We start from the raw sequence: 13,496 nt of genomic DNA, 5'->3' as shown, positions 1-13,496 counted from the left end.
ATCTAGGTCACCAGGGACTTCCAGGTTGCCAAATTTAATGGTCAGTTCTCAATTCTCATCTTAAATGGCTTCTCAACTAACATTTCAGGATATCAGACTACTCTGATTTCCCTCCTGCTTCACTGTCTACACAATTTCTTTCCTTTGCTAGATTGTTGTCATCTTCCTGACCTCAAACCTTGCTGTGTACCAAATCTCATTCTTGCAACCTCTTCTCTTTTCTTTTTTTTTTTTTTTTAATTATTTATGATAGTCACAGAGAGAGAGAGGCAGAGACACAGACAGAGGGAGAAGCAGGCTCCATGCACGGGGAGCCCGACGTGGGATTCGATCCCGGGTCTCTAGGATCGCGCCCTGGGCCAAAGGCAGGCGCTAAACCGCTGCGCCACCCAGGGATCCCCTCTTCTCTTTTCTATCAATACTCACTCCCTGAGTTATTTCACTCATTGCTGTGGCTATAAGCACTGTGTGCTGTTGATCCCCACATTTATATCTCTAATTCCAGTTTTCCCTCTCCCATCTTTTAAGATCTCACATTCAATTTGTGCAAAGCCAAATTCTTCATCCTTCTTATAAATGCTTCCGTGTTCCCAGTTTTAGTAAATGGCATCTTCGTTTTCATTCAGTTACTCATAACAGAAACCTCATTGTCACACTTACCTCTTTCTCTCATACCCCATATCCAGCAATAATTCCTATCAGCCTAACCTCCAGAACATATCCTGAATATGACCACTTGTTGCCATCACTGCTTCTATCACTCTAATCTAATTCAAATCCCCCATCTTCTCTTTCCTAGACAACCACAGAAGCCTCCTACCTGGTATCCTTTCTTCAACATTCATGTGCTTACAATCTCTTCACCATACAATAGCCCAAGTGATTCTTTCAAAACCTGAAATGGCTCATAATGTTCCCCTGATCACAACTTTACAATGGTTTCCCATCTCAGCATAAAACCCTGGGTTCTGGCTGTGGCTTCAAGTCCTAGATCATAGAGCCTTTGATTACCTGGATCATATTTCTTACCACTCTTCTCCTTGCTCATTTTTCCCCCAATACACTGGCTTCCTTACTCTTCTCCAAACATACCCACCCTCCTCATGCTTCTAGGCCTTTCTACTTACTATTCTGTTCTCTTCTCTTGGAACCTGCTTACACATGACCCGTTCTGCCCCTTCATTCTGGTCTGGGTTTAGATATTACCCTATTAGAGAAGCTTTGTCTAACCCAACCCCCTTACTAAATAGTAGCTCCCTAGTTTCCAAACATGTGACATTTACCTCCTTGCTAGCTTTTACCTCATAGCACTTAACACAGCCTCATCTCTTATATTCATTTATATGTACTGATTTCCTTAGTTTCTATCTCTCAGTTTTATGACTTAAGGATTTATTGTGAATGACAGAATCCACACTCTGACGAGAATTACATAAATCTCAGTGTAACATTAACTTAAGAATAAATATAGTCAACAAACTATAAAGGGTATGCTTTGGGATTCTGATTTAAGCTTCTATTTTTCCTTAATAAGGTGACAAAACTGGCCAGGAGATCCTGTCTATGTTTATAGATTCTTCCTCTGCATCATACCCCTCCTTTTCTAGGCTTGTTCCTTTACTGCACCCCCACACTAGAAGCATGCTAGGGCTATCGCTTTCTTCTTCAGGTCTGTTGTCATCCATCTCTATTTGAACAAACCAAAAGTTCTTACCAAGAGCCATCTTTATGAGCTGGTTTCTGCAGAGCTTTGCTTGCTCTCCCATAAACCCTCCTGGCTACTTTGTCCCTTGCTGCAGCTCACTCACCATTCATGTACACTTGCCTTCCTTCTCCCCTCTTTCTCTTTCACACAAGCTCATACACACATTTATATTTAAGGACTCATCTTTCTTTGTGCTAGAGCCTCTATTATAAGACCTTTAAATGCCTTTGGACAAAAAGAGCCACTTTCAAAGTAGAACCCTGACACTTTCCTTGAGCAGAGTAAGGATCCCTCCCAATTTTGTGTATCATCATCAAACTTCTCTCTGGGTGTACCAGTTCAGAGGGTTTTGTTTTTGCACAGGATTTTGTGGGGGCCACTATCATATAGGCTAAACCTAAGCTAACACTGTGTCATTTTATAAATGAGCAAGTATAGGAGAGAACAAAAATACTTTCTCTTCCATGCCTGAAGAAGTTTGCTTTTTTTCACTAACCTATATTTTAAAAGCAGGTTCTATGTGATTTCAGTCATATTGGAGAGCATAGTATTTGAGCAGAGACCGAAGGTCCACACAATTAAATGCTTTCAGGCCCAACAAGGTCCTAGAAAGAAACAGATGCAGAAGACCAGGTCCTACAAAGAAACTCTCATTGTGACCACGAAGCAAATGATTCTTAGGGAGCCCTGGTTTCACGGCTACTCCTTGCAAAGGATATCTTTGCCCTGGACCAGAGGCCAGCCAAGTTGTCTCCTTTCTCCCCTCTCATTCTCACAAAGAGGAAGGTCAGGTCCAGAGAAAAGACATGCCCAGGGAGAACATTGAATTCCATAGGAGCAAGATTCAATTAAAGTCATTAAATCTGGCTCTTTTTACTTGGGGATGGGATGAATAAAGAAAAACAAGAGGATAGTCGGAGGGTGGACAAAGAAAGAGCTCATCGTCAGCCCCTAACGACCAAGATAGAGTGGCTCTGTAGGTGAAGTCAGAGGTTTCAAGAAACATTTTGGCAAGAGATGTAAAAAATATTTTCCTTGAACAAATGTAAACTGTCACTTAGAAAAAGAGAATATTGCATGAAAAGGTAGAAAATATGTCTGTTATACTTGAACATGCTTGCTTCCTAATTCTTAGCACCGGTACCTTAATCTTAGAAGCAAATAATCCCTGCAAAACATTGGATAAAGCAGGTAAGTCTTTGGAGAAATCAACCAGAAGTAAGAATACCACAAATAATTCAAGTATCCAAAATAATTCCGGGAGTTCTTAATGTATTACCTACATGTTACTCAGTTTTGTGTAAATTTAATTGTTCCTCTTCAATTAACCCTTACTTTTGGTTTGTCGTTTGTCTGTTTTTCTTTTCAGCCCCACTGTGTTCTCCTCGCCTCAAAGGAAAACTCGGCACCTGTTAAACTTGGGGGCTTTGGGGTAGCTATTCAATTAGGGGAATCTGGACTTGTAGCTGGAGGTAAGAACACTTTTTTAAAAATTCCCTTCAAAACCTGGTCACTTTCAGGCTTATGTGAAACTTTCAAACTAAAGATTAGCCCATCCTCAGCATTTCATACCCATTCCACTCCATCCACCCATCCTCCCAAAAAAGTGCCATCATAGTTTTGAATTTACTAACTGTAGTTTGAACTAAAATTTTAGTACCATAAGAATAGGCTCTGTCCTTTTTATATTCCCACCACTTGGCAGAGAAGTGACCCTGCATACGGAGATTAAAACAGTGTTGGAAGAAGGTGGTATCTGGGGCAAAGTAACTTCTAAAGTTGAACTGACCAGGGACACCTGGCTGGCTAAATTGGTATATCATGAGACTCTTAATCTTAGGGTTGTGAGTCAAGCCCCAGGTTGGGCACAGAGCTGACTTTAAAAGAAATAAATAACATTGAACTGGCCAAACGAAGTCCATTCTAAAACGTGTGGTTTAACCACTTTCAGGTTTACATCAGTGGCTAATGTTTAATTTCATACTGTTTTCCTCTTTTTATTTGTGGAAAGAGTCCTGCTCGAGCCATCAATCTGTGTATTTGGGAAGAGCAAGCAGATGTGAATCCAGACTGATTTTATTATTAGCTAAAGCAAAACATAATTAGAAAATTCCCATGCCAGAAAAAAAAGTAGAAAAGTTAAAAAATAGAAATTTTCTCCAGTAGCATACAGAGGTGGATGCTAATTCCAGATTCAAGAATCTGGATTTTTATTTATTCCCTTCAGTAGGCCCCAGCTCAGAATGCTGCTCTGTTTTTAGTTCTGTTCCTTAGTTTTGCAAATGACTTAGTTCTTCAGCCTACAGATTATCAGTCTTCTTCTAGTCAATGCCTTCAATTTTCCACCTCTAGAGACTGCCAGCCTTCACAAAGAGGAAAAATATGAAAAATACCAGCAGAACCTTTTCAAACCTGTCATCTTCCATGAATGCTTATATTAAGTTCAAATACCTGACAAATGATAAATATCAAAACAATAATCTCTTACACAGGATAGTTCATTTAATTTAATACAGTATTACTAACACATCAAAGTAGCATTAACATAGATCATCTTCTGAAAAATGAGCCAAGAGTCATAGTTGTGTTCTTTAAATTGTTATTTCATGACATTGCCATCTAAAATTAAATTATGTTTAGATTTTCTTCTAGTTTTGCATTCTCTTTCAGCTAATCATCTCCAATAATATGAAAAATTGCAAGTTGAGTATAGTTTTAAAAACTGATTTTTTTTCCTAATTCAAAACTTTCTTCTGTGATTAGAAGGACTGATCATAGGATCAGATATAGCATATAATTTAATCAAAGAATCATTGAATCTCAGGATTCCAAGGGCGTCTTAATTTCTCCAGTCATAACCAGTGATTGCGTTCCTTCATAAAATTCCCAGCAAAAGGTTGAGCTCTAGTTTAACTCCTTAATTAGCAAAGAATTCACTGTGTTCCAGGACTGTATTTCCATTTTTGGAAAACTCCTTAAGTACTGAAACATTCATCTTTGCATTAAACAGAAATCTGTCATCTTATCATTTCCACCCAGTGGTGTTAATTGTGACTTTTGGAGCCACACAGAACAATTTTAACCCTTCCACATGATGGCCATTGAAATGTTTAAAGACAGCTATCACATACCCCTAAGTCTTACCCAAATTAACTTGCCTAGGTTAATTTAACCATTCCTCATAGAAACTGGTGCAGAATTTCATGGTGCACAAAGGACAGAGCCAAAACTGAGCACAACTACAGGTACAGTCCAGCACATAGGAGCTTGGGGCTGTTGCTTCTTTTGCTGTGGGTCTTACATTTTCTATCAGGCTCCCCAAATTGCATTAGCCTCTTGGACAGCCATTTTAACACCACTGGCTCATTACCAGTCTTGCAATCAACTACAACTCCCAAGTTGTTTTTAAACAAATGTTGCTATTAAACTAACTCTTGGGGATCCCTGGGTGGCTCAGCGGTTTAGCGCCTGCCATTGGCTCAGGGCGTGATCCTGGAGTCCTGGAATTGAGACCCGAGTTGGGCTCCCTGCGTGGAGCCTGCTTCTCCCTCTGCCTGTGTCTCTGCCTCTCTCTCTCTCTCTCATGAATGAATGAATGAATGAATGAATGAATAAATAAATAAATAAATAAATAAATAAATAAATAAATAAATACTTTAAAAAAATAAAAAATAAACTAACTCTCTTAAATCTGGTATTTGTACAGATGATCCCTCTGTAAAGACTACACAATTATAGGGGCCCCTGGGTGGTTCAGTCAGTTAAGCATCTGACTTTTTGTTTCAGCTCAGGTCATGATCTCAGGGTTGTGAGATCAAGCCCCACATCAGGCTTCATGCTCAATGGGGAGTCTGCCTGGGATTCTCTTCTCTCCTCTTCTCTCCTCTTCTCTCTCTCTTGCTTTCTCTTTCTCTTTCTCAAATGGAAATAAATACATTTCTTTTTTTAAAAAGACTACACATGGGACACCTTGGTGGCTCAGCAGTTGAGCACCTGCCTTTGGCCCAGGGTGTGATCCTGGAGTCCCTGAATCGAGTCCTGCATCGGGCTCCCTGCAGGGAGCCTGCTTCTCTCTCTGCCTGTGTCTCTGCCTCTCTCTGTGTGTGTCTCTCGTGAATAAATAAATAAAATCTTAAAAAGACTACACAATTATAACAAATAACTTCTGATAATTACATCCCCAAGATTGATGGGCTAAAATGAAATGACACAAAGTCCTTTTATGTGTTCTATACTGGCCACATATAATGACTTTGTTTCTCTTTATCTGGATCCATATCCTGTTAGCATTTTTTTTAAGATTTTATTTATTTATTCATGAGAGACAAAGAGAGAAGCAGAGGGAGAAGCAGGCTCCATGCAGGGAGCCTGATGCAGGACTCAATCCAGGGACTCCAGGATCACGCCCCGGGCCCAAGACAGGCACTAAACCGCTGAGCCACCCAGGGATCCCCATATCCTGTTAGTATTCAAAGTAGAATAAGCTTCATATTTTACCATACATCTTGATTGAAGGCAAACAACAGATTCATTAGATTTATCTAGACATTTTCTCATGTTACTCTACTTTCCTAAAGTCCATAAGCCTTTCCCCTAAATTGCGTGTTTTTAAAACTGATTTTGAACCTACATTGTGTCAGTTGTACAAAGTTTTTCTCGGTGCTCCTAGAATTAAAATACTTTCTGATGGTCCAAATGTTATTCCTTAACATACCTTTCCTTCCAGTCTTGAAATAACTACTTCAAGCATTATAGCATCTTTGAAAATACAACCTACATAGACAAGGGATAAATGATTTCTCTAAATGAAAGCTTTCTTATTGTTTAAGGTACTTTTGAAATTATACTAATATTATCAGTTCATTTGCTAATATTTATTGACAGAAAGCTATTTTCCTGTCAGTTGGAATCTTTGGTTACTCAGTGGAATAGAAATAGAAATAGAAAGGAATTCTCTCCTTTATATGTTCCATATAGTAGCAGTCGCTTACATATATTTGCACTTAACCTATCTGAGATTCTATTTGAAAAACTCATCTATCCAGAAGATAACTAGGAACCTACAAAAAAAATTATTTTTGCAGCAAGACATTTCTTGATCTTACTACCCATTCATGGTCCTCCCACACGGGCATCTCAGGATATTCTCTGAAGCTGGCATGCTGCCATTGTTCATAGTTTTATGGATTATGTGCCTTCATACCTTGCACCTGCTACACCCTCTGGTTGGAAAACCTTTAGTCATTTTATTTATCTATTTAACTCTTACTGCTCCTAAAGGTTGAGAGACTGAGCTGACAAACTATCTCCTCTTAAAAGCAAGCTGATCTTCACCATCCTAAGTTAGGTATCCCTCTTCCTTCTCTTCCATATTACCTTCACCATCTGGGCTACATATCTCTATGTAGTATCTGATGCAGAGATTTGTAATCATATCAAAGACTGAGCTTTCTGAGGATAAGGGGGAATCACCGTTCATCCCTCTGTATGTCCCTGGCACCTCCACCTGTGTCTAGGACCTAGCAGGCACTTAGGATATTGTTACTAAATGAAAGAACCTAGTTGCTAGTCAGTTTCTGGTTAATTGCCGATTTTATACAACAAATTAGAAGACAAGGCTAGAGGAAGCATGGTGAGAGAAAAGACATGAAAGCTTGACAGGAAAAGTATATTGAGCAGATAACAAAATGTAGAAAGCACAGCCCCCTTCTACTACTGAAGAACTCCACATTGCTTACCTGTGAAGTTCCCGAGGGCATTCTCCGTCCTGTAGCATAGTTCCTTCACTGATAGCCATAAGACAATATTGAGTCATCAAGAAAAAGTTAAATTGTGTGTAGCATCTTGTGTGAAAGAAGTCGGAAAACGGTAGAAAGATAACCATCCAAAATTGTTAAAGTAAAAAACTTTGGGTGTGGAGAGATTTAGGTCCTAGCTGTTGAAAACAGCTCCTTACCTGAGGTTCTAGATAATGAGGTTTTATTATATTATCCCCCAAAATCTAACATTTAAATATTGAAATGTGTATCTAAAGTATGTCATACCGAGTGACATTTAATTTGGTTTGGTAATTGACCACAAAATTCTAAGAACAGGAAGTTGAAGTCATAAAAATCAAGTGACCACAGAAAAGGAAAAGTTAAGCAATCACAAACAAGGAGTCTGGAAAGGTTGGTGTATGTTCACAGTTAACCTAGGCCTTCATATTTTACTGATTTGTACAAAATACTCTAAAAAGCTCATTCCTGCATATTCTTTCCCCCATCATCTGTGAACAAATTCTTGAACTAAAAGACATGTATGTTCCTTAAGGATGAACACTAATTGTCCAGAATGGGGTATCTTCGATCCAGATAAATGAAAAGAACCTCAAAAAAAAAAAAAAAAGAAAAGAAAAGAACCTCCATTTTGAGCCGTTCAGCCCTTTCTTGTGTAGGAAGTGATAAAGAGTCAAGCTGGGTTTCAAAATTTCATCCCAACTATAAGGAGGTACCTTACTGATGCCATGGGCCCCACACCCTGACTGGTACCTTGATCTCTTGCCCTGCTTTTCTCAGCTCCTGCCATCTGCACAAGGCAAATTCTTCAGTGGCCCTGCTCAGTCCAAGGCTGTTAATGAAGTGTGATATGAGGCTTAGCTCTCATTGTTTGAGCTTCTGAATATTACCAGAGGAAGCAAAATTGGGAAATGTGGAATAAAAGTCTTCCCTTCTAACCAGTACAGCTGTACTGGTGCACATTTTTTTAAAATATTTTATTTATTCATGAGAGACACAGAGAGCGAGAGAGAGGCAGAGACACAGGCAGAGGGAGAAGCAGGCTCCATGCAGGGAGCCTGATGTGGAACTCGATCCCGGGTCTCCAGGATCAGGCCCTGGGCTGAAGGCGGCGCTAAATTGCTGAGCCAACCTGGCTGCCCTGCTGCACATTTTAAATGCAAATATTTTTCATTCTCTAAACCCCAAAGTCAACCTCTTCCACTGGGAAACAGAGGGGAACCTCAATGATCCACAGCAAAGGAACATCCCCAGCACACAAGCTAAGAGCTGCTTTATCCTTTGCCATCCCGAGTTCTGACAGTCATTAACTGTACTTCATGGTGTTTTTTCTCTAGCTGGTTAGAAGATCTTTAAGGTCTTTTTTTAAAAAACTCTAAACCACAGTTCTGAGCTTTAGATAAAGTAGTATGCAGTCTGCAAAGTTAAAAAAAAACTACCTTGGACTCGGTACGATGAGAGAGAAAGGCCAAGGGGAAGGAGGGAGGAAAGGAGGAGAAGGCTGGGCATGCACACAAGAAGAGCTGCCACATCTGATGGGCAGTGCCCCTTCCGCAGTAATTTCCTTACAGGGTACAGCCTTTCATTCTGTGGAAGAAAAGACTCCCTTAGGGATACTGAGTTAAAGATGATCAGCGTGCTAGTAACTGCTCTCAGACTCCTTCCTGAAAACTAGTTTTGCTGGGTAGGAGGTGGGAGAAAACTATATATCCTATATAGGATATATGTGTGTGTGTGTGTGTGTGTGTGTGTGTGTGTGTGCTGTATCTGCTCTCACCAAATGTTAACATTCAGCTGGCTCAATGGTGGAGCATGCAACTCCTGATCTCAGAGTTGTGAGTTCAAGGTCCATGTTGAGTGTAGAGATGACTTAAAAATAAAATCTTTTGGGGCACCTGGGTGGCTCAACGATTGAGCATCCACCTTCAGCTCAGGTCATTCTCTTCTCTCGCTTTCTCTCTCTCTCTCTCTTTCTGTCTCTCATGAATAAATAAAATCTTAAAAAAGTAAATAAAATCTTGGGGATCCCTGGGTGGTGCAGCGGTTTGGCGCCTGCCTTTGGCCCAGGGCGCGATCCTGGAGACCCGGGATCGAATCCCACGTCGGGCTCCCGGTGCATGGGGCCTGCTTCTCCCTCTGCCTATGTCTCTGCCTCTCTCTCTCTCTGTGACTATCATAAATAAATAAAAAAAAATTAAAAATAAATTTAAAAAAATAAATAAATAAAATCTTTTTAAAAAAAGATAAAGTACCTATCCTGGGGTCAATATTTTCAAGAGGTGATTAATTTTTTTTCCTTCTGCCTTTTTTCCCCTTGATTTTATGGGAGAGGGAGAGGTGGTAAGAGAATATTTATATTGTTAAACTTTTCCTTCAGACTGTTATTGTTCTATTTTTAGTTTTCAGATGAGGAAAAAAAAAAGCCCATTTTATGTAAACATTTTTCCTTAATGTTGCTGTTTTAAATGTAGGACGCGTTGGAACACCTCATTTTATGGCCCCAGAAGTCGTCAAAAGAGAGCCTTATGGGAAACCAGTAGATGTCTGGGGTTGTGGCGTGATACTTTTTATCCTGCTAAGTGGTTGCTTGCCTTTTTACGGAACCAAGGAAAGATTGTTTGAAGGCATTATTAAAGGAAAATATAAGGTAATATATTATGATTGTTTTATTTTTCCATTGAGATTAAATTATTCTGAAAAATGTAAAGTGACTCCCTGGGCTTCCCGATTGTCATGTGGTTACCCAGTTAGGGAAAAGTTCTTTGCTGACACCATTGATCCCTTAGCCTCATTAGACAGTATAAGCCTCAAGTAGATTTCTGAATTACTGTCAGCTGCACTATCACCCAGGTAGAAGAGAGGAGACTGGCTCTAAAACAGCCATGACCCTGCCCCACCCTCTGGGCTACAGCCAAAGTCTGTCCCACATGTTTGGAACCCAACCCCATATTCAGGCTACAAAACAGCACCCTAGTCCTCTTTGATACAGTATCCTGTACATGCAAGTCAACAGTTTGGGAGTCTTGGCCCCCAGAGTCACAAAGCCAGTGCTTTTACCACAGACATGTTCTAGCAAAATTTGCCCATTTAGCTGGGTCAAAGAAATTGTTTTCTTAGTGCCTTGCTTATTTCAAATAAAATTCTAGTTCAGGGAAAGAATTTGGAATGACCCTTGGGATTTATTGTGATAGAATTTGACCTTTCTTTTTACCCTGGGTGAGGTATTCACAACAGATGTGAGCTCAGATTTAAAAGTATCCGTTCTCCTAACCTGTTCAGGTTAGGCTGGAAAATAAACTTCTTTGGCCTTTCTTTGTGTAATTTGAGGAAAGGGCTTCACTTTTAAAGCTTCTTGCTTCATTTGTAAAGTGAAAATGGAAATTTCATCCCGGTGATTAATTCCTTATTTTATGTTTAGTACCTGCCTTTATTTGTTTTGCATTACCACACATGTTATTCCTTTTATGTTGTCAGCTAGCACAGCTGAAAAACTTGCCATTTACATTCCAGGATAAACCAAAATGCCAGGATCACAACTGCATCCCATAATACGGTTTAGAGCCATTTTGGTGTGACTTAAACATTCATGGTAATCTTTGGCTATAACATGGATTGGAAACCACATAGACTATTCACAGACCTGTGATTAGCATATTATTCCTTTTATTATTAAAAAATTAAAAATTTATCACAGACATTCTGAATGGCTATCTAAAAAAGACCTAAGGAATGCTTGGAATTAAATAGGCTTCCATTGGTCTTACTACCCCCAGCTCTTACATACACTCCATGGCTTTAAACCATCACATGTGGCCAATAGAATCAAATGCTGCAGATGGGAAGTATGGGGGAATGTGTGCCTGGATACCAGCTTGTCAGCGCAGCTTATGTTGGAGAAGTACTTTTTCCACCCCATATTACTGTAACCCGTACTTTCTAATTCAACAGAGGTGCTATTTCATTTTCAGCCATGCCCGGCAACAATAAAAACCAAACACACAGGGTTGGATAATACCAGACTCCAAAAATGTGAGGCCTCTTAAGTTTCCTTTTCATTTTCTCAGTAACGTTATAATTTTATATGGGACTTCAAGAAAAAGGGAAGGAAAAAGAAATGAAACGTGAAGTAGCTTTAGGGTTATAGCCTTGTCCTTTGAAACCAGAAGTGAAGCTTGTAGAGGTGAGCAGGTGAGAATGAGTTATGCGTTTCATTTTTAGCCTCATGCATCACCAGCTTATAAGGGCCTGCAGGTTCACCTCTTTTAGTTGGGTTAAAATATATGCCAAAACTGTTAACAGAGAAAGATGTTTGAAGTATAGGTTTTTCTGCTTCTCTTAGGGTCATTTGGCCGCTGGGGAATAAAGTCAGTCCTTCCAAGATAACTAAATGTCTGAGGAAACTTCTTGTAAGTAGTCCTCCCCCTTCAATCCCTGGAAATTGTGAGCGGCTATGAGAAGCGCATGGCCATGGGCTTTCTGGCCGAATTTGGCCAAGTGAAATCACAGATACTTAACATAGGAAAACAAACACAATGAGCAGTGCACCAGCATAATAATAATACTAGCAGTAATGATAGCTACCTCATACATAGCACTTACTATGTGCCAAGAACCATGCTAAGCACTCCTATTAACTCATTTTATCCTCACAGCAACTTGTGACATAGATACCGCATAATAAAATCTCCCACCTGCCTTTTGGAGCTATAAGCATTTGCTAATAATAGAATTCTTCCTTTGTGTTAGTTCAGTTGCTAACTTCCTGGTTTCCAAGGCAATGTGCTTCATTCCAACAGCCTCTGGTATTTGATTTTCTCTATTTTTAAAGCATTGAATAGGTTTTTTTTGTTTCCTTGTAAGAAATTTGGACCATTCACACATGCCAAAAATTATTTTAAAAACTCCATTCTTAGTATCATAGTAAGTCAGATGGACATGACAGTGATACCATAATTTCTCTACCTAGAGCTTTGAAGCTTTTGAGTTAATAACTTATTTACTCATTTACTTGGCTAACCTCACCTCTTGCTTATATTCATGGCTTTTTTTTTTAATAAACAAAAGCCCCAGGTTCTCAGCAGCTTTGTTTGAAGTATAGATCCATCTCTAACATGAGTGATAAACTTGGTGGGCCTTTCATACGTGTGTGTGTGTGTGCGCGCCTGTGTGCGTGTGTATGTATGTATGTATACTCACACAGAGACTGTGCTGTGATTCTGTCAGCGTTTGTTTTTTTTTTTTTTTTTACATTCGATGTTACTGAAAATTCCAAACAAACAAAAGTAGTAGAGATCATAGTACAGTGAACCCCCAGGTTCAATACTTAGCAACATAGAGCCAATCTGGTTGTTATCTGTGTATCCCACATACTACCAGATGATTAACTTTTTTTATAAAAGACAGAAATATATTTCCCAAAGTATGTAAAAGCTGCAGTGCCATCTTCTGTCATTGTTACCAGTAGCCAGTTGATAACTCCACAACAGGAGTCGAGGTGCCTATGGCTTTAGTATTCAAATAAGTGAGACTGTTCTATAGTCCTGTTTTGTTCCCCTTAGGAACTCAACCTCCCAGATTAACTTCAGCTACTCTTCTCAACCAAAGGAAGAGAAAAACCCTGAATTGGACTCCCTCATAAACAGGATGGGGACATAAACTTCTCAACCTCTACTCACTTCAGAAATCTTATGAGCACTTTCAGATGACCTGTCAAGCCCTTTCCCCGAGGACAGATCATTTTGACTTTATAGAACACATCAGCTCCAGGATGGGGAAGAGGGAAGAAGACTAGGCCTCATCTAATCACCCACATTATTTCAAACTGACCAATTGATGACGATTTCCGTAAGATGACAGCAGTATGGCCCTCACTTTAGTTAAGAGATCTGAGAAGAAGTGACTATTGTTTGGCATTCTGCCGATTAGAAAAAGAACAAGGAATGTTTTTCACTCTCCATCTACAAGTATAGACCCTCACCATAGCCAGAGCGAAGTGTCTAGTGCTAACCCTTGAC

General features: G+C 39.6%; 1 protein-coding gene across 13 annotated transcripts in view; it reads left to right on the top strand.

Annotated features, from left to right (window-relative positions):
* The window catches only part of CASK (calcium/calmodulin dependent serine protein kinase), a 351,636-nt gene that overhangs the window by 216,639 nt on the left and 121,501 nt on the right, over positions 1-13,496 (top strand). For all 13 annotated transcript variants that reach the window (XM_049107681.1, XM_049107679.1, XM_049107674.1 and 10 more), the window contains exons 6-7: positions 3,075-3,177; positions 9,954-10,129. In XM_049107681.1, coding sequence (XP_048963638.1) covers positions 3,075-3,177; positions 9,954-10,129 — 279 coding nt within the window. The remainder of the gene's footprint in view (positions 1-3,074; positions 3,178-9,953; positions 10,130-13,496) is intronic.

The sequence above is a fragment of the Canis lupus genome, chromosome X (genome assembly GCF_003254725.2).
Source record: "Canis lupus dingo isolate Sandy chromosome X, ASM325472v2, whole genome shotgun sequence".
Classification (NCBI taxonomy): domain Eukaryota; kingdom Metazoa; phylum Chordata; class Mammalia; order Carnivora; family Canidae; genus Canis; species Canis lupus.
Note: the sequence above shows the minus strand (reverse complement) of the source record. Positions and strands in the feature narration are given on the sequence as shown.